The following is a 24,524-nucleotide window of genomic DNA, read 5'->3' as shown; positions in this document are numbered from 1 at the left end:
ACGTTACTGGGGCAGCGCTGAAGCAGAGGAGAGGGGGAGGGGGAAGGGCTTGAGCAGGGGAGATAAGGTCGTGCTGGAGCAGAGGAGAGAGAGTCGTGCTGGGGGAGGGGAGAGAGGAGTCGTGCTGGAGCAGAGGAGAGAAGGTCGCGCTGGGGAGATGAGGGAGGGTAGTGCTGGAGTAGAGGAGTGAGGATCGTTCTGGAGAAGGAGAGAGGTCGTGCAGAGAGAGAGAGGGGTCGTGTTGGAGCAGAGGAGAGGGTCGTGTAGAGAGAGAGGGGTCGTACACAGAGAGATAGGGGTCGTACTGGAGCAGGGGAGAGAGAGAGAGCCGTGTTGCAAGCGACCTAGTTGGGGAAGGGGACGGAAGGAGAAAAATGGAGAGGGAACAAAAGAATTAAGGCTAAAAACAGGAAACAACAAGGATTCTGAATGACAAAAATAAAGAGAAAGAAAGATAAAGAGAGAGAGAGAGAGAGAGAGAGAGAGAGAGAGAGAGAGAGAGAGAGAGAGAGAGAGAGAGAGAGAGAGAGAGAGAGAGAGAGAGAGAGAGAGAGGGTAGAGCAAGGAATAAAGTCTTACAGGATAAAACACAAGGGGCAATGAAAGACGAGGAAAATAATTGGAAAAAAAACCAAAGATGAACCAGACCATCAGAGACAGGAACACGAGGTATAGTAACAGGCAAGAGCTATAGAGTGTCGCAATACTGACACCAATCAACGAGGTTCCATCACCATGATTCCCTCAAGCCTGGAGCTCCACCCTGCCCAGCCGAGGTCGCCCCCGGTGTTGCAAACGAGGCTACACACACACACACACACACACACACACACACACACACACACACACACACACACACACACACACACACACACACACACACACACAGACACACACACACACACACACTCACACACTCACACACTCCAGGCCGGCCGCCACCAAGCGCCTTTGGCTTCATCAACTTTAAGAACCATAACACCTAGGGGTGCTATTAATATTTCATGTATTAAGTATATAATTAAGTCATTTACATGCAAGATCACCAGCTGTAGGGTTAGGCTATACATGGGATTAGGTGTCTGTGGGAAGTCGTTTATAAGAGCTTTAATCGCTTTAGAGAGCAGTAGATTATGCCTTGAACAGCTAGTTGGGCTGTTGTTGGAGGACGTGCAGCAGGTGCGCGTGCGCGGGTGCACTCCCCTAATTGTGTGTGTGTGTGCGTGTGTATGTGTGTGTGTGAAGAAGGGGAGTGGGGGGGTAATGGGTGGGTGAGGAGGGGCTTAAGTGAGTGTTTGAATGGCCAAGTCAACACCCTTGGCTGACTGGTCAATAATTTCAGCCCCTGTTCAAGATGACTGAGATCTTCGCCTGTGCTGTATGCATACATAAATTCAATTAACTACAATGCTGTTAGACTTACGTACACACTCAGCATGACATGCACGCACACTCGCGCGCACACACACACACACACATGGACTGCATTAGGAAATGATGTGACGAAGGTAGACTCCATACACAGTTTCAAATAGAGATATGATCGAGCCCAATAGGTTCAGGAATCTCTACACCAGTTGAGTGACAGTTGAGAGGCGGGGACCAAAGAGCCGAAGCTTAACCCCCGCCCCTTCCCACCCGCAAGGGCAATTAGGTGAGTACACACACCATGAGAAATAATGCAATGCAAGAAATGTTGACTTTATCTTGATGAGAACGTCATTCGTTCTCATCCCTGCATTTGTCTTCCTATCTTCCCATTTTCCTACTCATCTACTCAACCTATTTGTTGCTTTTACTTTACCATTCCTTACACACAGGGATCACACTAACGTGATGCATCAAATGAACAAATCCACAAGGGCCGTGACGAGGATTCGAACCTGCGTCCGGGATTTTACCATTCCTTATTAGTGCTCTTCACTCTTGCCCTCCCACCAGCTCTTCACAGTAAGACCACAACAGGAGGAGAAACTGACAGTAGAGCAGGAGAGTGGAGAGAGGACGAGAGCGAACAGAATGCTTTCCCGATAAGTTTAATTCCGCCAAGTCGTAACGGAACGCGTCCGTTTGGCCATGCGAGGCCAAGATGAACGCGTCCGTTTGGCCATGCGAGGCCAAGATGAACGCGTCCATTTGGCCATGCGAGGCCCAGATGAACGCGTCCGTTTGGCCATGCGAGGCCCAGATGAACGCGTCCGTTTGGCCATGCGAGGCCCAGATGAACGCGTCCGTTTGGCCATGCGAGACCCAGATGAACGCGTTCGTTTGGCCATGCGAGGCCCAGATGAACGCGTCCGTTTGGCCATGCGAGGCCCAGATGAACGCGTCCGTTTGGCCCATGTGGGACCCAGATGAACGCGTCCGTTTGCCCCATGTGAAGCCCAAATGAACGCGTCCGTTTTCCGACTGTTCCAACCATGTTCGTGGCAGCGTTTGTGACCCTTCCGTAACTCCATTTGGAGGAGCAGGAGGAGGAAGAAGATAATGAGGGGAGGAAGTGGAGAGGGAAGGACGATCGACAACAGCTGCTGGTGAGTCTGCTCAACGAGCCAGTCCAAAACCAGCCAAAATGGGAATGAAAAGCAGATACCAGGGGCCAGCTCGGACCCGCAGCCCGACACCCGCCGCGGAACTATTTCGCGGACTTCCCAATTAGGACGAAATCGTTGGCAATCACTAAGGTTTTTCATATTCTGGTCCCAGATTATGCCTTAAAAGCCTATTATTTACATTTTCACCCAATTTATGCAATTATTAGAGTATGGAATTATGTCACGTTACCAGCTCAGACGCCTGTAATAGCAGGCTGTGATGGCTAGCGGCCTAGAAAAGCCGCCTGTGGGAGTAACGTTTTGGAGCCAGAGTTTCCCAGAATCCAGAAGGGAATTCTGGGACTAGGAAAATGGGAAGCTTTGAGTCGGATATTGGAAGAAAGTTTGATGTTTAAAACTTGTGTGTTCGCTGGGATCACACCCATTGCCCGCCTCAGTGTTTCGAGGTCACCCTCCGTTGACAGTCAGGAAGGTCACCCTCCGTGGACAGTCAGGAAGGTCACCCTCCGTGGACAGTGATGAGGGTCACCGTCTCTGGACAGGAAGGGAATGTCGCCCTCAGTTCACAGTGAGAAAGGTCACTCTCGGTGTCAAACGTGAATAGATTTCACACCGAGGATTACCAGTGTTTCTCATACTTAGCCCATGGTTCAAAAGCAGATTTCGAGCGTCCAGAAGCAGATTCACAGACCGTTTCTTCGTTCCCTGTAGATTTGCGTAAGAAACAACAACTAAAAAGTAACTTGTGACTAATTTATAATTTGTGCATTTCATTAGATATTTACAAGCAGAAAATATTTAAAAATGTTATTTACATTTATTTCAGTCAACTCACCTGTTCCTTGTGTTCTCACAAGAACAACACAGCAAGCTCACTAGACCAGCACAGATAACTCACAAAGATAATAAATATAGCAAACTAATAAAGACAACTCAACTCACGTAATGAAAAATCCCAAAAATATTCAGTAAAATCTTTATACTTTTTTTCCATGATAATTTTTTCTTCGAGCATTCCTTAAATTGAATCTATGTTTATAACACCACTGTGCCAAATTCTGGTCCAATTCTGGATATAAATAGGACCTCCCTCGCATGGGTTCAGTAGGAGCTGCCTCGTATGAACCAATAGAAGCTGCCTCGCATGGACCAATAGGAGCTGCCTCGCATGGGTCCAGGAGCTGCCTCGCATAGACTAATAGAAGCTGCCTCGCATGGACCAATAGGAGCTGCCTCGCATGGACCAATAGGAGCTGCCTCGCATGGGTCCAGTAGGAGCTGCCTCGCATGGACCAATAGAAGCTGCCTCGCATGGACCAATAGGAGCTACCTCGCATGGACCAATAGGAGCTGCCTCGCATGGGTCCAGTAGGAGCTGCCTCGCATGGACCAATAGAAGCTGCCTCGCATGGACCAATAGGAGCTGCCTCGCATGGACCAATAGAAGCTGCCTCGCATGGACCAATAGAAGCTGCCTCGCATGAACCAATAAGAGACATAGACAGCAAATTTACAAGCACAAATACATATTTACAAGCAGAAGTACGATACAAATTTACGAACTCAAGCCAAAATGTAAAAAAAAAGCAGTAGTCAACACGTTTACAAGCGCCTATACAGATTTACAATGACTAAGAACCGAGATGATTTTTACAAGCCAGGTGAATCATTACAATCCCAGTTCATCAACCTTCTCTCTCTCTCTGTCTCTCTGATAACTGGTAAACCGAGTCGTTCTCCGGGTGCATTTTTTTGTTTAACATGTCCGGTTTGTAGCACAACCGCAGAAACCTCACAGCGGGATGCAGTTTCTTCCAGCAACAGCAAACCACAAGTGAGATGAGAGGTTTGTTTAGTGGTCTAGGCGCCGCTGCAGTGAATAGTGGACTAGAAGGCACGTCAGTACAACACAAGATAATGATCTAACCCGGAAAGAAAACCGTAATAAGATAGCGGTCTAACCGGATAGATAACATACTCGATAACGATCTAACCGGGACCACAACATAGAACGCAGGTCGGTACAGTTAATGGTTACTTTACAGCATGAAAGTCACGATTATCAAGTACAGGTGAGAGTACAGGTACACCTAGGGTACAGGTACACCTAGGGGTACATGTACACCTATAGTGTATAGGTGCATCTAGTGTACGTTACATTTAGCGTACAGGTAGAACTAGAGTACAGAAAAAAACAGAGTACAGATACAGCCAGAATACAGCTACAGCCAGAGTACAGATACAACTAGCAGGAATAATATAGTATAATGCAATGTAACTATTGAAATTGAGAGACGCTCAGAGCCCTCCTGGAAGCCTCAGAGCTCAAAGGATAAGATCCTGAAATTGCATGTTGAATCCTCAACAGTGTTGCCGGACAGTTGTTAGTCTATAATAGTAATAAGAATTATTATTATTATTATTATTATTATGTCAGTCTGTCCATGGTTGGGGGTTAGACGTTTAGGGATAGCCTCACCCAACTTTCCAACTCGACACATGGGGGGGTATGGGCGTGTCATAGGCCAGTCAGGGTTGGCCCCCAATCCCAGACTTTAGGAAATATTGGCATATAGCAAACCCTCCGAGTCCACGTGTGATTTTCATGGTCGTCTGAAATCGGTGATGTGTTTTCCGTCGAGTTATTTAATTTGTTTTTATCTAGTCCTTCTAAATATACAGATTAAATGTTCTGAGAGAGAAGAAGAAAGGGGGAAGGGGGAAGGGGGAAGGGGAAACTAGGGAGAGGAGAGGGAAGAAAGATGGAGAGGGTGTGTGATAGGGGAATCTTCTCTCGTCAGAAGAGAAGGGATGGGAGAGGTGAGAGAAGGGAAGATTGCTTGAGAGAGGGGAGGAGAGGGAGAGAGAAAATGTTGGTTGGAGAGGGAAGGAGAAGAGGACAACATTGGAAAGATGGGGACAGGGGAAGAAAGGAAAAGGAAAAGAGACAGGGGAAGGGGAATAGAGACCCGGGCACAGCCGGGGAACCCCCTTTAGTGTAAGATGGAATGAAAATAGAAATTTAATAACAAATTTAAGTATTCAAAAGTATCTGGTTGTAATGCAGAGTTATTCTTCCGTGGAGCACGCCACAGTATAGCCAGGCGGGGGGAGGGCAGTGTGGTGAACCTCAGTACACCACAGTGTACCTGGGGGGGGGCAGTGTGGTGAACCCCAGTACACCACAGTGTACCCCGAGGGCAGTGTGGTCCTGGGGGTGTAGTGGTGCCGGGCTCACATGTTTGAATGATCACTATCGATACACTGTCTCACACTCATACGAGGGAGGACGACGTTACTATTACCAGCACCATTAATATCGTCACCATCACCCTTCCCCCTCACCACCATCACCATCCTGGTGGTAATAAGGGAGCACCGTCCCATCATTGTGTCCTCCTACCCTTCCCATGAGCTACAGTGACTTAAATAACCGCTTCTGAACAGTATCCAGCAAGCACAAACGCATCCAAAATATTTCGACCACCAGTCATTCCAGTACCAGTCATTCTAGTACCAGTCATTCTAGTACCAGTCATTCTGGCCACTAGTACCAGGTTCCCCCTTCCAGTACGACTTCCAGTACGACTTCCATTTCTCCTCAACCAGGTACTAATTCCTTTCTCTGCCATGGTCTCCAGCAGGTGCTGATGGCGCGCCCCGAGGTGCTGGGCCCCGGGTACCACAAGCAGCTTCGTCAGGGCATCCTCGGGGTGATGTTCGTGGTGGCCCTGGTGGGCAACCTTAAGGTCATGTGGACCCTCCGACAGAAGTGGGCTAAGAGAGGTCGTATGACCATTCTCAGCTTCAACCTCACCCTGGCCGACATGTTGGTCGTCCTCGTCACCATCCTGGGTAGGTACCTCACTATCACTACCCTGGGTAGGTGCCTCATTATCACCATCATAGGTAGGTCCCTCACTATCACTACCCTGGGTAGGTACCTCACTATCACCATCCTGGGGTAGGTGCCTCATTATCACCATCCTGGGTACCCAAAAATGGTATTATTAATATTATCATTATTACTTTATTTAGATAAGTATCACTATTAATATTACTTATATTTGGTTTTCGTTCTGACTGCCAAGCAGACAGCGTTCGGGATTTGTAATCCATGAACCTGGGTTCGATTACTGGCCGAGGAGGAAATACATGGGCAGTGTTTTTTTCATCTGATGCTTCTCTTCACTAGCAGCAAGTAGGGTCCTGGGAGTCAGGTAGCTATTGCAGGCTACATCCTGGGGATGTGTGTTTGTGTCAGAGAAATATATGAGGTAGAAATAGTATGGTTAAACAAACGGATATACGTCCATCTCTGTCCTCTGGCCAGGACCACCACCATCCACTCAAATGAAAATGGATTAACCCAATCCACCAAAAAAAATGAAAGAAGCAACGAGAAAGGTACACAAAAATACTGTATGCATGGAGAAGAGGGAGAGAAAAGATTAAATAACAGTTGAGGAAAGCGAAAAGGATCCTTCAGAAGAGGTGCCATTATCAAGGGCCTTCTCCTCCTCCATTACCATGACCCCCCCCCCTCTGGCTCACGTTATAGGATAATATGGTCCCCGGGCCTCGCTGGCTTTCTTGGAGGAACGGAGATTATCTTAAACGACGTTCGTCTTAAAATATACGGTACGTCATTGGAGACCAATACTATGTTTGGGGTGGTATAATTGGGTTCTGGGTCTTCTCCTCATTGGGGGGATTATCTGTTGTCTATTATGAGTCGGTAAATTGGTTAGTTATCTCGAGTTAATATTGCTGAGGTGGTTTCCAAGTGGTTAGTAGGATTCTACCGCTAGTTGATGTGATATTTATGCGACTTATGTGAAAGAAATATATTAAGGTGATGTGGGGGCAGGAAGGATGGAAGATGCTGCAGCTTCTGTTTTTTCTCTCTCACTCACCTCTCTCTCTCTCTCTCTCTCTCTCTCTCTCTCTCTCTCTCTCTCTCTCTCTCTCTCTCTCTCTCTCTCTCTCTCGCTACACCTCTATTGAACTCTCTCACAACCACTGTAACAAACTCAACCAGATGGTAAAGTTCACTTGGAACTTTCCTACTCTCCAAAATCTTCCGTCATTTTAACCTCTTCCTCCTCCTTCTCCTTCTCCATTTTCCTCTCCGCCTTCCTCTCCTCCTCCCCTTTCGCCGGAAAAGCCTACGTTGTTCCAGTGAGCAAAATTCACTTAACCTATTACTGAAAATGAGGAATATCATTTCTGGCCCGAGGAATGAATTAACTCTGGATGAATGAAACTCTGAATGAATGAAATGAATGAAATAACTGTGAATGAATGAAACTGGATGTGAGTTTGCTCTCTAGCGAGCAAACTCATATCTGTAAACGCAGCATATATATATATATATATATATATATATATATATATATATATATATATATATATATATATATATATATATATATATATATATATATATATATATATGTGTTGACCTGTGGCCATCATCAACTCTTCACTTAGCTGTTGTTGCTCTGTTCGGGAACTACTTACTAATTAATGATCTCCTCAACTTCATCATCATCATCAACGATGAGTTAATGAGTTGGGATGATTACACTGGCCCAGGGGTGAATATCCACCAGGAGGCTGGTGTTTACACTGGTGGTAAAGGCTGCTTTTATTGTTTACATTTTCAGCACCTCTCCACATTCTCATATACCACTTATCTTTCTTCCTCTCTCTCTCTCTCTCTCTTCTATCACTGTCCTTTCTCCACTTCCTCTATCCTCTCATTTCATCCTATCTCAACTTCTCTCAGCCTACCTCCAAGTTTGCCTACATACCTACCTGCCGACTTTCCCAGTCTACCTACAATCAACCAACTTACCTATGAGTCTGCCTACTTACCTACCAGTCTACTACTTACCTATGGTGCGATCTTTCCACACTCTCCGGTGTAGGAATAATATATCCTATATCCTATGTTTATCCCCCCCCCCCTGCGATATAAACACTATATATTTCCGAAAGGGGTGGGGTCAAGTTCCACATTTTCCTTGGCCAGTATCGTTATGTCTGTCGTTTGTATGCTAACGAAACTCGTATAAAGAGAGAAGAGTATAATGCCGAGGAGCGCTGAGTATACTAATAAAGATTGCCGAGTATGATAAAATATCGAATAAATTAATTGATTCAGCTGTCTCTCTCTCTCTCTCTCTCTCTCTCTCTCTCTCTCTCTCTCTCTCTCTCTCTCTCTCTCTCTCCCAGGTCAGCTGATGTGGGAGGTTCTGGACATGCACTGGTACCTCTCCAACGTCGCCTGCAAGCTCTTCAAAGTGGCGTCCACCTTCGCCATCACCTCCAGCAACTACATGCTCGTGGCCATCGCCATCGACCGCCACGAGGCGGTAGTGAGGCCTCTCAACCCCTTCATCAGCGCCAAGAACCTGGTGTTGGCCGCGTGGGCTGTCAGCCTCCTGCCTTCCCTGCCCAACCTCTTCGTCTTCCTCAGGTCGGTCCTTAATTCCTGTTTTTTGTGTCCCTCTCTAAATGGGTGTTGTTGTAGGTGTTTCTCTGTTTAGGTGGATGTTGTAGGTGGGTGTTACTGTTGCCTTTCTCCTTGAGGCAGGGAAATGCATGCTTCAAAATGGAAATGTGGGAGAAACAGGCTGTCTTGGCAGGCAGGAATAAGGTGCTCCAGTGGATGAAAGGAGTACCTAAGCAACAGAAAACACCTACGGGCCGCGTTATGGACCCACATACCCCCCCGTGCTACATGGAATTCTTTTTTTTTTCCAGTAGCTGAATCTAAAACTACGGGCTATTCATGCCCGTGCCACCTCTTGGGTGGCTTAATCTTCATCAATCAACAGAAAACAGGGAGTTAGGGTGAGGGGACACTTGTTTACAGTAAGGTCTGTTAACTCAACAGAGACTTGTACTTTTTTCATTTTGCTTCTGGTAGGAAGGCTCTCTCTCTCTCTCTCTCTCTCTCACACACAAAAGTGCCCGTCAAGATCTCATACTATGAACTATCTCTTGACACTCTCATATATAAGTAAATATAGATACAGAGGCTGCTCTGGACTACACACATGCGCAGGAATGTGGTAGAGTCTGGCTCGCCTCCCCCGTGGCAAAGTACTTGGACATTGGGCACTGAACCGATCCTCTCTGATTCCTCCAACCGAAGAACACAATCAGCCTCGGATCTGGGGACCCCGAGGCTTCCTAGGCTCAAGGAGACGAAGAAAGGCTCTTGTGTCTGTATGCAGAAGACATAAGCAAGAAGACATTAAGAAGCAAGAAGCGGTGAACAATTGTTTGGAAAGTTATGGCAAGAGGCAACGCTGAATGGCAGAGAGAATGAAGAGTGAAATGTGGTAAATATTGTAAGAATGTGAGTATGATAAAGTTAAAATAAGGAGAGAGTAAGCCAGTTAATGAATCAAGAGCATTATGGAATGTGATAATCCAGGATAATCCCTCCCCTCGACCCTGATACAGCCGGCTTCTCCTCGGCTACAGAACACATGTGTTCATTATTATACAATGATCAATTATCAATTACAATGCTGTACCACGGTATTAAATAATATAACGGGCACGAAAAATGATTAAAAAAGAAATAGGCTACATGCCAAACAAAATACACCATCAGATCATGCAATATAGCCTTGCAGGTCATGCAATATAGGCCTAGTAAATACAAAATCTAAAACCCATTACGTTTAAACAATATAGCTCCCCCAGCACATAGTGAATATTGAGCTCCAGCAGGATGAGAAATTTAGCCGGTGTGCAGGGGAGGTGGAGGCCTGAGAAATGTGTTTACTGCTCACACACACACACACATTATTAATTATTAAATTAATTAGTTATTCAATACTGAACAAGAGGAAGTCTGGCTTGAGGCATCGCTGTTCTTGGTGGTGGTAGGGGGGGGGGGTGCAGGTGGGTGGTGCAGATGGAGGTGGGGGGGGGGGTGCTGGTGGGGTTAGTGGTGGTGGTAATGTTGTAGGTGGTGTGGATGGTGGTGATGGTGGTGGTTGTAATGGTGGTGGTGACACTGGTAACGATGTGATGGGGGCCAGCAGTGGTGATGATGGTGCATGTCATAACTAGTGGTGTAGATGAGAGCGATGGTGACGGTTTTGTGGTGTAAATTGTGGTGATGACCAGGACGTAGTCCACTGCGCTACGGTAATATATGGAGGCATAAAAATCCACAACGAACATAATTTGTATTCAATCATTTTACCCAAATTTATGCCTAATATTTATTAAATACAAATCATATACAATCCTACATTTTGTTATATTTCATTAATTATAGGACATTTAAGTGTATCATACAGCGATGTATTTTTAATTGAGTATCGAGAATCGATTTTGATATTTAATTTGTTTAGAGTGTTCGATGCGCTCTAAGTCGACCCAAACAAATAATTCAACCTGAATGTGTTCGGTTCAACGCCATTTTGAACACTCCCGTCCAGCACGGGGCTGGACGGTAGAGCGACGGTCTCGCTTTATGCAGGTCGGAGTTCAATTCCCGTCCGTCCAAGTGGTTGGGCCCCCCATTCCTTTATCCCCGTCCCATCCCAAGACCGTATCCTGACCCCTTCCCAGTGCTATATAGTCGTAATGGATTGATTGATTGATAAAGATTAAGCCACCCAAAAGGTGGCATGGGCATGAATAGCCCGTAAAGTCCTAATGGTTTGGCACTTTCCCTTTATAGTTCCCTTCACCACACACTGCATTCTACTTCATGAAGTGCATTCATCACCGATCCATTCACAGAGACGGCACCACTCCCGTGCCAGGTAAGTCCACTACGGGTTCACCATAGCCCGTGCTACTTGCCCCGCTCCTGTGCCAGGTAAGTTACGGGCTCACCATAGCCCGTACTACTTAGAACCTGTTCCGAGTAGCTGAATCTATAACAACAACCGATCCATTTCATTCATATCCACCCTTTTCATTTAGACAAATACTACGTTACACACATTTTTGTAAACATCAGAATACACCCGCTACATGCATCCCTGTCACTCAAGATTTGCAATACAACCCCCCCCCCCACGTATTGTTGCACAGACCACATCGTGCGTGAAATCAATCAATCGGCTTGAAGTGCAATACCAAACCCTTTTCTATAACCCTTGCAACGATTTTGAAGCAACAGTCTCTGGATTTAATGAGTTTCGTTAATACGACCCTAATCAAATCAAATCGGTCAAATCAACTCAATCAAATCAAATAACAATATTTAATCATAAATGATGGCACATGAGTAACTGGGAAACTTTACAGGCAAATTACAGTACATTACATACGAGTGTTACACTAATGGGAGACCTGGTCAGAGACCGGGCCGCGGGGCCACTGATCCCCCGGAATCTTCAACAGGTAGACACTATGCCACAAGCACCTGGAGGAAACAAAGAGGTTTTGTTTGAAAGTTCGAAGCCCGAGTAGGTTTCAAAGTTTTAATAGCCCGTAAAGTGCTTGTAGTCGACCGAGTCTTCATTAATACAAAAAAGTTGGTTTCGAGCGTATAAAATTGTATGTCATTTGGTAGTCAACCTATTAGTCAATCAATAGCCGGACCCGACACGTGAGGTGGATGACTGACAACGTTTCGGTCCGTTATGGAGCCTTATAACGATTAGATAAAGCATCCAGAACGGACCGGAACGTCCATCAATTTCGTTTCATACCGTAACATCATCCATTTCACTTCAGTTTGGACCGAAACGTCGTCAATTTAACTTCATTGCGGACCGAAACGTCGTCAGTTACCCTGATGTGTAGATTGGGTTATTTAAATATGATTTACTCGCAGACGAGGAGTCACAATAATGTGGCTGAAGTATGTTGACCAGACCACACACTAGACGGTGAAGGGACGACGACGTTTCGATCCGTCCTGGATCATTCTCAAGTCGATTGTGTATTTGATTTACTAGTACTTATAACGGTGAACGATTTGGAATTTGATTTGCTCGACAGGAGGCATTATTAAAACAAATATATTAAGTTATTGATGAAGATTCAACAAACATTTTATACTTGCTTTTTGATGAATACTCAACACATGCGATCGAACGTTTTAAACCCCTTAATACTTTGTTAACAGTAATCTGCCATAGGCAGATTGAGGAACAAAAATGATTGGAGCTCGGCAGGGATTCGAATCAGCGTCATGGTTAACATCAAACTCGTAGCCCCATACTCGTAGCCCCATACTCGTAGCCCCATGCTCGTAGTCCCATACTCGTAGCCCCATACTCGTAGCCCCATACTCGTAGCCCCATACTCGTAGCCCCAAACTCGTAGCCCCATACTCGTAGCCCCATACTCGTAGCCCCATACTCGTAGCCCCATACTCGTAGCCTCATACTCGTAGCCCCATTCTCGTAGCCCCATACTCATAGCCCCATACTCGTAGCCCCATACTCGTAGGCCCATGCTCGTAGCCCCATACTCGTAGCCCCATACTCGTAGCCCCATACTCGTAGGCCCATGCTCGTAGCCCCATACTCATAGCCCCATACTCGTAGCCCCATACTCGTAGCCCCATTCTCGTAGCCCCATACTCGTAGCCCCATTCTCGTAGCCCCATACTCGTAGGCCCATGCTCGTAGCCCCATTCTCGTAGCCCCATACTCGTAGCCCCGTACTCATAGCCCCAAACTCGTAGCCCCATACTCGTAGCCCCATACTCGTAGCCCCATACTCATAGCCCCATACACGTAGCTCCATACGCGTAGCCCCATACTCGTAGCTCCATACTCGTAGCCCCATACGCGTAGCCCCATACTCGTAGCCCCATACTCGTAGGCCCCCGACATGCTAAAAAAAAGCTATCAGACCTGGCACCCGCCCGAATCCACAACGTGAAATCCGGATCCACCGAGCTGTTTTTGGCAAAATCCTAGTTTTAATAAACGTAAATAAGCGAAGGTTTCCACCGTGTCGATTCACAGGGGTATAAGTCCCACATCAAACGAAATAGCAGAATATAACAAGAGTTCTTTCACATGCTGCCAGCTCTCGGAGTTTGTTCAGCATTACCCACTCCTGTTTACATGATGGAGAGATAATTGGGTTATGCAGTAATAAACTAGGCGAGAATAATGAATATTTTAATGGAATCGAACTCGCTTCCCTGGGATCAAGGACGCGGGTTCAATATTTTGTTGTTCTTCGTGATCTTCAGTTCCGTTGTGCTGTAAAACTACGGGCTGGAAGATGTGTTTTCTCTTGAGATTCTACGTGTGGTTAGAACCGGAAATTGGGGAAGTTTTCCTAATGACCGAAGTAGATGGACATGCGGTTGTTTGATGAAAAGAAATCATGTCCCTTATTGATGGGGCATGATTTCTTGTCTTGTGTTGTTCTACCTAGCCTCCTGCCCCTCCGCTTAGCCTCCTGCCCTCCCGCCTAGCCTCCTGCTCCCCGTCTAGCCTCCTGCCCCCCTATCAGCCTTCAGCCTCCACCTAACCTCCGCCTAATCTCCGGCCACCGCTTAGTAGCGGTAGCGGCTCGCGAAATTGACATACTGTCCCGTTTTCTCTGTTCGGTCCTCGGGTAGGTTAGGACACTTTAGCACGAGAGTTTGTTGCCGTTGGGGAACCTTAGGAGGACAGGCTGTTGAATTATACGCCGGAACCCTCTTCACCTCCTCCTCCTCTTGGAAGACAATGGCAAAAAAGGTTGAGTGACTGCATCTTGCAACCCTATCGTCGTGCCTTCACGAAGGCTCTATTATCTGGACCCACATTAAAAACAGTGCAGGATATAGACTCTCGTTTTTATCAGATAATATTCTACTTTAAATCAAAATGTAACCTTTTGCCTTTTTTTCCCCTCTTTACCTCACCCTTTTGGCAGCCGTAATCAGTGGACGGGTATTCGTCAAGCTTGAAAAGTTACGAAACCTATACATCTTTCATCAATCATATGCCGGCTTAGTTTGTAATTGCTCAAAGAAATCAAATGAGGATTCGAACCTACACGCTGAATACTCAATAAACATACGACTCCTCATATAGGGTTGTATAGCAATGGCTTCCCAGTAGATGGACCTTTGCACAGATGCCACAGCACAACTGTGGCCTAACCCCCCCCCAGGAACCTATTTACTGCTAGGTGAATAGAGGCATTAGGAGACGTACCCAACCATTTCTGCCCCGCCGGGGAATCAAACCAAGGGTCCCCCTGATTGTGAGTCAGGAACGAAGCCAACTGTACTACGAGACCCTAGATACAATTTTTCACCACAAATCATGGAATATCAGTTGTTCAATATTAGTCGATTAGTTGCAATGAGCAAATATTTTATTGATGCTTTCAATTCAACCTAAACCCAACCCCTGTTCCTAAACCAACCTAACCTAAACCCAACCTTAACCCGCTGATGTTGGGTTTAATTATCTTAGCAACTGATATAAAAAAAATAAAAAAAAAGTCAATTAAGCTGCAACTTGAACCCTTGTTAAGTGATGCTTCACTGCTCTCACGAGGTGGAAAACGATTTGGCAAAGAACTCTAAGATTTCCTCGGGGACTCGAAGGTCAGGATGCGTGAATCTCAATGACTGTAAACATGATGAATGCAACCCATATCGATGAATGACGATGAATGTAAACCACACGATTTGATAAACCCAAGATGAACAACGATTTGAAACCATTTAGATTTCCATTTAGATTGAAACCATTTAGATAGAAGAAACCACTTCGGTGAATGTGACTTTCAATAAATTATGAATCGCGAGGAACGTGAATTTAAATGAATCACGATGAACGTGACCCATTTCGATGAATAACAACTTGAATCTCGACAACGCAAAGTAAAAGATTCGCGATCAATGTGAATCACAATGGATTCCAATGAATAACATTAACTGTGAATCTTGATGAAACACGATGAGTCTGAATCACAAAAGACCACAAATCATGACGAATGTGACCTGAAAAATCACGATGAATGTGAATCACGAAAATATGAATACCGATGAATGTAAATCGCAAAAACATGAATTACGATGAATGTGAATCACACAAAAAAAATACATAAAGTTTCTGACAAAGAACAGAGTAAAGACTATTCTTAATCTCTCCTCTATTCTCTCAGGAGAGCATCATCTCCGACTCATCTCCTGAAATTGAGATACATGCCTCCATTATCCCATAACTTCAGAAGAGATTACAGCATCCTTGGAGAGAAAAGCACAGTGGTCTACGTCCTCGACTCACAACCCGAGGGGCCAGCCCCCCCCCCCCCCCCGGTTCAATCCCTGGGTGAGCCAGACGGGTTTGGGCACCTGATGTCTCTGTTCACCTAGCAGTAAAATAAGTACCCGGGAGTTAGGGAACTGTTGTGGATTGCATTATGGGGAATGTCAGTATAGGGGGATCATAAAAAAGTAGATTCAGTAACATGCAAATCTATCAATATATTATGAATCTATTACGAGATCATGACTTTATTAATAGATCAACCTACCTGTATTATTTTCCTGATCAATATAACGTTCATACCAATTGGCAGTTGGTATTTTGGTATTGCTGATACCACATATAAATAAATTAATGAACAAATGAACATATCCATGGCAGTGTAATTAAAAAAAATCATGGTCATACTTATACATTTAAACTATTTTACACTATGACTTTGGTACAGAGAGGACTAAGAGTTAGGTTATGTTAGACCTAGAGTAGGTGATGTTAGGTTAGGTTAGGTTAGGTTAGGTTAGGTTAGACCTAGAGTAGGTGATGTTAGGTTAGGTTAGGTTAGGTTAGGTTAGGTTAGACCTAGAGTAGGTGATGTGATGTTAGGTTAGGTTATGTTAGACCTAGAGTAGGTGATGTTAGGTTAGGTTAGGTTAGGTTAGACCTAGAGTAGGTGATGTTAGGTTAGGTTAGGTTAGGTTAGGTTAGGTTAGACCTAGAGTAGGTGATGTTAGGCATAGGGTAAGTTGCTTTGAGGTTACTCATTTAGTGTGTTTTAAAGCGTCTTTGAGCGCAAAGGTAATTTTAGAAAATACCCTTACCTATACCTATCAACCTATTTACCCATAAAATACCAATATAAAAAACAAATTGCCGAGTGTCGCAACCCGATTGCTTCTCGAGTTCAAGTACGTTTACTGAGACAATAAAAATACATGTTGACCAGACCACACACTAGAAGGTGAAGGGACGACGACGTTTCGGTCCGTCCTGGACCATTCTCAAGTCGAGAATGGTCCAGGACGGAACGAAACGTCGTCGTCCCTTCACCTTCTAGTATGTGGTCTGGTCAACATACTTTAGCCACGTTATTGTGCCTCATCGCCTGCATAAAAATACATCTCAAAGGGATAGAGTAGCTTAAGTAATTTCTACCCTCCTCCACTCTGCTCCTCGAGTCCTAAACGACACTCTCAAGATAACACCGGCAATGTTCGTAGGGAAAACAGTCATGCAGGGTAGTGCTGTAGGGGGTTTCTGAAGGCCACTCGCTGCTTCACACGTTAAAAATTGACCGAATGCGTCTTTGGGAATCACACAGCCGCTGATTGGTCAAGCATACCCCTCAGGATGGGTTGTGCTAAGGCTTTTTCGTGCCATTGGAACCTATATACCGCGAGTTTATGAGAGCTTGAGTCTCTGTATGTTATCGTGTGGAACACCGCTGGTGTGGGCAGCACCAGTGGGTATGTGACTAGAGGGATAAAATCACCCTGAAAGGTTATACTAATCATATAACTACGAATTCATATACTGGAAAGTATAGGAGTATGCTACTACGTCCTCCTCCTCACCATTAATCGTCATCAGTGACATGGCCACTATCTCTTAATGAAAATTTTAGTGTATCTATATACCGTATTTATTATTATTAATATACTGTAAGTCTTCAATTACGTCCGAGATGTGTTCCTGGAAACGTGAACTTCAACTGAAATAATGTAACGAAACCCATTTTCTCACCAAATTCAATGAACGATTTTTTTCCCCAAAATATATGAACTAAATAGGGGTTTGCATTTAACACAGTAGTACTAGTACAACACAGTAGTACTAGTACAACACAGTAGTACTAGCACAACACAGTAGTACTAGCACAACACAGTAGTACTAGCACAACACAGTAGTACTAGCACAACACAGTAGTACTAGCACAACACAGTAGTACTAGCACAACACAGTAGTACTAGCACAACACAGTAGTACTAGCACAACACAGTAGTACTAGCACAACACAGTAGTACTAGTACAACACAGTAGTACTAGTACAACACAGTAGTACTAGCACAACACAGTAGTACTAGCACAACACAGTAGTACTAGTACAACACAGTAGTACTAGCACAACACAGTAGTACTAGCACAGCACAGTAGTACTAGTACAACACAGTAGTACTAGTACAACACAGTAGTACTAGCACAACACAGTAGTACTAGTACAACACAGTAGTACTAGCACAACACAGTAGTACTAGTACAACACAGTAGTACTAGTACAACACAGTAGTACTAGCACAACACAGTAGTACTAGCACAACACAGTAGTACTAGCTCAACACAGTAGTACTAGCACAACACAGTAATACTAGCACAACACAGTAGTACTAGCACAACACAGTAGTACTAGCACAACACAGTAGTACTAGCACAACACAGTAGTACTAGCACAACACAGTAGTACTAGCACAACACAGTAGTACTAGCACAACACAGTAGTACTAGCACAACACAGTAATACTAGCACAACACAGTAATACTAGCACAACACAGTAGTACTAGCACAACACAGTAGTACTAGCACAACACAGTAGTACTAGCACAACACAGTAGTACTAGCACAACACAGTAGTACTAGCACAACACAGTAGTACTAGCACAACACAGTAGTACTAGCACAACACAGTAGTACTAGCACAACACAGTAGTACTAGCCCAACACAGTAGTACCAGCACAACACAGTAGTACTTACCAAATACAGCAACAGAGAGCGTGTGTTGCGAGGTAATGAGCGGGTTGATGGTACTTGAAGTGTTACTCAGAAATGTTTATACTGATTGTCTACATGACCTTGAATCCAGACACTAAATTTTTTAAATTTGTTTAAAACCGAATGCCTTCCTTCCATAACTTTTGCAGCACTTAATGAGGTCACACACCTAGCACTTGCCCCTCAGTTTGTCAGGGTTCTAAGCACTTATTCTTACAGTCGTGTATATACCGGGTCTAGAGAGCGGAGGCGATTGGGCCTGTAACTCGTACAGACCATTCTGGAGCCTCAAATCAATTGAACAGTTTAATTTCGATGTCTAAACTGATGATTTATTCCCTCTGTCTCTAACTTTGAATAGGCATGAACACTTTACAGTCACTTTGCACTTATGTCTGCTAGGGGTTACTCAAGTTCGACCGGTGTAGTTCGAGATTACTAGCGAACGACTCTGTGGAGTATTTCCGCGCCAGCCAGGTAAAGATTGAGTGGTCGCTTAAGGTCCGCCGCACCTCCTGGGTCCCGTTGAAAGAAAACGGACAATAATTTTTTTTAGTTTATTTCAAATTACAAACATTAATATTTAAAAAAAATAACAAACGTATATCCGATTTGTAAATTGTAAAGTGGTCGTAAAAATTCATTGGATAAAAATCGTCAGAGCAGCTCAAGTAATTAAATTATTTAATTGCGTTTAATTACTTTTTGGATCGTATATTCCCTCCCAACTCACGCCACTGACCCGTAATGTTGACCACACTGTATCAAGAAGCTATAGTTTCCTCACTCCCGTGTTCTCCGTCTTGAAGAATGTCTTGATACACACTCCAGTAAGACTCTGGTGCTCTAGGTGGCGTGAGCCCCCACCAATTGGGCTGGACGGTAGAGCAACGGTCTTGCTTCCTGCAGGTCGGCGTTCAATCCCCGACCGTACGAGTGGTTGGGCACCATTCCTTCCCCCCTGTCCCATCCCAGGTCCATATCCTGACCCCTTCCCAGTGCTACATAGTCGTGATGACTTGGCGTTTTCTCCTGAAAGTTCCTTTTCCCTCGGTTGGGTGGGTGAGACGTCGGTAGAGACGTCGTCGATATCCGGTGTGATGTTCAGTGAGATCTGGATCTCATCCACCATTAGTTTGTTGTTAAGAGGCGAGACCCAAGAGCTGGAGCTGGACGGTGCAACCAGGTGAGCACAAAACTCATCTCCTCAAGTCCTTCATCTTCCTCATTCTATCTCAACTGTTCCCGAAATTGGATTAACGTCCGAGGCGTCCCGTTCCCTCCTATGGGGCTCCTCTAATTGGATCAGCGCGGAAGGCATCAACACTTCTCTGGTATTGTTCCGCTAATTGGATGGAACTCGGAGACACAGCACCCCCCGACTCATCTCGCATCCTTTAGTCTCCAGCACAAGGCAGTGGAATGCTATTGAAGGTTGAAGTATCAACCTTCAAGTAGGTCAAGCATACCCTGAGGATGGGTTGTGCTAAATGCTCTTTCGTGCCATTGGAACCTATATACCGCGAGTTTATGAGAGCGTGAGTCACTGTATGATGTCGTGTGGAACACCGCTGGTGGGGGCAGCACCAGTGGGTATGTGACTAGAGGGAAAATCATCCTGAAAGGTTATCCTAATCATATAACTACGAATTCATACACTAGAAAGAATTGGAGTATGATACTTGAAGGTTGAAGTATCAACCTTCAAGTATCAAATACAAGTATCACAGTTGCATGTAGAGCAGGTGAAGCATTTTATTGTAGAGGTAAATGGGGAAATTGGAGCAATTATTGCAGAGTTATGCATAGGGAGTGAAGCAATTATTGTAGAGTTATGCATAGAAGTGAAGCAATTATTGCAGAGAAAGTGACGCAAATATAAAGCCGTTTGTTGACATTTATTAAGCTGTTTACGAGCTCTGAAGTGTTAAGAGGTTGTTTATAACAATAATTACCTTAGGTGGTCAAGTTTCAGACCTCGTAAACTGCTTAGTAAATGTAAACAAGGCGGCCATAATCCAAGAAAGATGTACAGGTTTCATAGGTGTTTGCGTAAATGCTTTGTTGAATCCTCATCCTGGTCTATGAAGATACATAAATGACGTATATACACATTCAGATGAATAAACTCACAAAAAGTATGAAAAATTAACAGAAAATGATTATATTGTTAAATATTTAAGATGCACAAAAAAGTTAAATGTAAATTTTGGAAAAGCTGTTTAGTATGTAAATTTAATGGTTTTCTTTGTCCTAGATGGATGGAAGGAACCTGGATGGCTCATTATACTGTCTCTTACTGTCTCGCCTGAGTTGACGTCTGTCGTTCTGTTCCCACCTGTCTGCTCATCTCTTTACCTACCTGTCACTTGTCTCTCTCCCTGTCTCTCTCTCTCTCTCTCTCTCTCTCTCTCTCTCTCTCTCTCTCTCTCTCTCTCTCTCTCTCTCTCTCTCTCTCTCTCTCTCTCTCTATTATAGCATTTTAAACGCAGTATGTCACTACCTTCTATCTGCCAGCAATACCAATTGTATTAAGACGAGAGAAGGCAGAGAATACCTCTTGAATACTATCACTACATATGCCAAGTTCTTCTGCTACCTGCTCTCATGGGGGGTAGTCTGAGCTGTCTCTGTCTCTTTATCTCTAGTTTTCTCTTACCTCTTATCTTCATTCATCTTTTCTGTTTGACGTTAGCGCAATGATTGAGAGGACACTCTGTGTTGATCCAGGGAACTCTGACTGCTCACACTGTGCATACGTCTCGTATACCTCTCAACAGACACGTGACGCCCGAGGGAGGAGTGTACTGTGTCTCCAAGTTCTACACCAAGGAGCTCGACAACAATTTTAGAAAGGTAAGGTGGTGTGTGTGTGTGTGTGTGTGTGTGTGTGTGTGTGTGTGTGTGTGTGTGTGTGTGTGTGTGTGTGTGTGTGTGTGTGGTCCTGTTGATTGACTGCTGAGAGGCGGGGGACCAAAGAGCCAGAGCTCAACCCCCGCAAACACAACTAGGTGAGTACACACACATACGTAACCTCTTTCCACTCAGATATCTCCGCTCTCACCGTAACCCTTTGTTTCCTCACTGAGAGGTACTCTCCCTCACCCACCGAAGAGTGAGGGAGAGAAACTCCGACACATCAGCCAGTTTCTCTACGTTGAGTAGAAGCCTCTTGTACAGGATCACATTAAAATATCTACCTTGTCACCTGACAATAAAAGAATTAATAATCTGATACTGTGAAAAAAACTTTAACCTAATGACCTGAAAACATTGCAGCCTAAATCCTGTGATATCCTGGTAACTAACCTGGTGATGTGATGACCTGTTACCCCGGTGATGACCTAGTAACCTGGTGACGTGATGACCTGTTACCCCGGTGATGACCTAGTAACCTGGTGATATGTTGACCTGTTACCCCGGTGATGACCTAGTAACCTGGTGATGTGTTGACCTTGTTCTCGTGCCCGTGACAGGTGTACCTGATGGTGGTGCTGGTGCTCGTGTTCATCTCCAGCCAGGTCCTCCTGGTGATCCTCTACCTGAGAATCTATTTCACCATCTGGAGACAGTCTTCTTATTTCAAGTGAGTACTATGACATCTTTAGCATGGCGTCAGTAGCACCACATCCCTATCACCACATCACCGGCACCACACCATCACCACCACATCACCGGTACCACACCATCACCACCACATCACCGGCACCACACCATCACCACCACATCACCGGTACCACACCATCACCACCACATCACCGGCACCACACCAGGGGACACACAATCACATAAAACTCACTGATGTAACGCATATTCATTCATCTCCCAGTTATTTCAAGCGCATGCTATATATATATAAATAAATAAATAGAAATAAAAGCAGGATCTGTTTCGAATGGGCCAATATACCTTTGCTCTTTATTCCTTCTAATATTTGTTCATCCTAAGCTTTCACCAACATCTAAATCCTACCCACAAGACTCTCCCCACTAAATCCTCCCCATCCTCATCTTCCCTTCGTGTTACTCTCAGCGTCACTCCCCATTACAGAAGCGGCCAGAGGGGTAACAGTGAGAGCCGTCGGTCTAACAGCCTCCTCCCCAAGGCCAAGACGAAGACCCTCAACATGACTATAGTCATCGTACTGGCTTTCTTCATCACCAACACCCCCTACGTCATACAGGTGAGATGCCCTGTATCAGACCACACATTCTCAAGTCGATTGATCGACTTGAGAATGGTCCAGGAGGGACCGAAACGTCGTCGTCCCTTCACCTTCTAGTGTGTGGTCTGGTCAACTTACTTTAGCCACGTTATTGTGACTCATCGCCTGCATGTCCTGTATCGCATAGGTGTAGGGGACTGTATCACACAGGTGTGGGGTATTGTATCACACAGGTGTGGGGGTATTGTATCACACAGGTGTAGGGGTATTGTATCACACAGGTGTGGGGTATTGTATCACACAGGTGTAGGGGTATTGTATCACACAGGTGTAGGGGTATTGTATCACACAGGTGTGGGGTACTGTATCACACAGGTGTAAGGTACTGTATCACACAGGTGTGGGGTACTGTATCACACAGGTGTAAGGTACTGTATCACACAGCTATGGGGGTACTGCATCACAATTGTGAGGGTATTGCATTAAACAATTTTAGAAAATTATGAAACAAAATCATTAAAACAGCTTTAGCTGTTAGTGTAGTGAAGCCCTTCTCCTGTGTGTTGCCTGTCTGTCAATAGACTGGGGAAGTACGTGAATAGGAGGGTGAATGCTACTTATATTCTCTTGCCGTAATAACAATCATTAATATCTTTAAAAGGTTTAATTAAAAATGTAATTATTGCAAACTGCTGGCTAGGATTTTTTTTTTTGCTAGCTTAACTCTTTTTTTTAAGTTAAGAGTGAGATATAGTCAAGATTTATTTAAGTAAATTTCCATATAACTGTACTTGAGAATTTTTTGTTTACAAGATTTGATATTAAATTATGCTAATTTCAGGTATTATTTTATTAGCACTTACTACAGATATTTAAGTGCATGTTGTACCTGAGTTGGGTACGATGGCTGCCCTTTCTAACCACGTCTACTATCCCTTAATTGTTTCTTTTTAAAAGGTTAGCATTACAAGCAAGAATTAAATGGGCTCCCCATATTTGAATAACCAGATTAATACTCATGGTTTATGTGGCGTGGTAGAGAGACGCACGGGTCTGGTGGTGCTTGCTGGTAGTGGTGGTTGATGGTGGTGGTTGTTGATGGTGCTTGATGGTGGTGACAGTGAAGGTGTCTGTCATGATAGGTGGATGGTCTAGTCACTAGTTCACGGCTCACCTCCCTATTAACTCTTTTACAGTGTTCTATCAATCATGTAACACTTCGTGTCTTCATACTGGTAACCAGGCACCGGTAGGATGGGATATAATTGGCTTCTCTTGTCCTAGAAGTTTGCGAAGCACCGGCTGTATGTTCACGAGGCAATGATCTGACTGACTGTTGTTGTTGTGTCTTTAGCGTCCTGCGCTGTTCGTGAGACAAGCAGGCGGATCAAGCAGCTTAATACGGATTAATACAACTATTTGTTATTCTGCTATTCTTAATATATATATGAAATATTGAATTATCTACCAATACTGATATTCGTTTACAAATTATATTATTTCGCTTAGGGAATATGTCTATATGAATATCTTCAAGGTAAGGTGGCTTTTCTTCTGCACCTATTCATATCCTCGTGACGTCACGTGACGTCATAATTTGCAATGGTACTTGCAATCACAATGGTAATTTGCAGCCACAGCAATTCCTCTTATTGCTAGTGAAGGTCTCGTGGCTTCTGTTCTATAACCATGACCATATAGACCGCGAGTTCCATGACCTAAAGAAGACCACAAACAACGTGGTTCAATTGTTCCATGGTCTATGGAATTTAAGTGATATAATTCACTTTATTATATCTGATACATATAATAAATT

At 44.6% G+C, this 24,524-nt stretch overlaps 1 protein-coding gene across 1 annotated transcript in view; it reads left to right on the top strand.

The window, feature by feature from the left end:
* LOC123753032 (cardioacceleratory peptide receptor) overlaps positions 1-24,524 on the top strand; it is a 36,632-nt gene that overhangs the window by 9,956 nt on the left and 2,152 nt on the right. Inside the window, exons 2-6 of the mRNA XM_045735041.2 lie at positions 6,200-6,410; positions 8,796-9,039; positions 21,324-21,399; positions 22,020-22,129; positions 22,594-22,726. Coding sequence (XP_045590997.2) covers positions 6,200-6,410; positions 8,796-9,039; positions 21,324-21,399; positions 22,020-22,129; positions 22,594-22,726 — 774 coding nt within the window. The remainder of the gene's footprint in view (positions 1-6,199; positions 6,411-8,795; positions 9,040-21,323; positions 21,400-22,019; positions 22,130-22,593; positions 22,727-24,524) is intronic.

This window comes from Procambarus clarkii, chromosome 6 (genome assembly GCF_040958095.1).
Source record: "Procambarus clarkii isolate CNS0578487 chromosome 6, FALCON_Pclarkii_2.0, whole genome shotgun sequence".
NCBI lineage: Eukaryota > Metazoa > Arthropoda > Malacostraca > Decapoda > Cambaridae > Procambarus > Procambarus clarkii.
The sequence above is the reverse complement of the archived record's forward strand: the minus strand, read 5'-3'. Positions and strand labels throughout refer to the sequence as shown.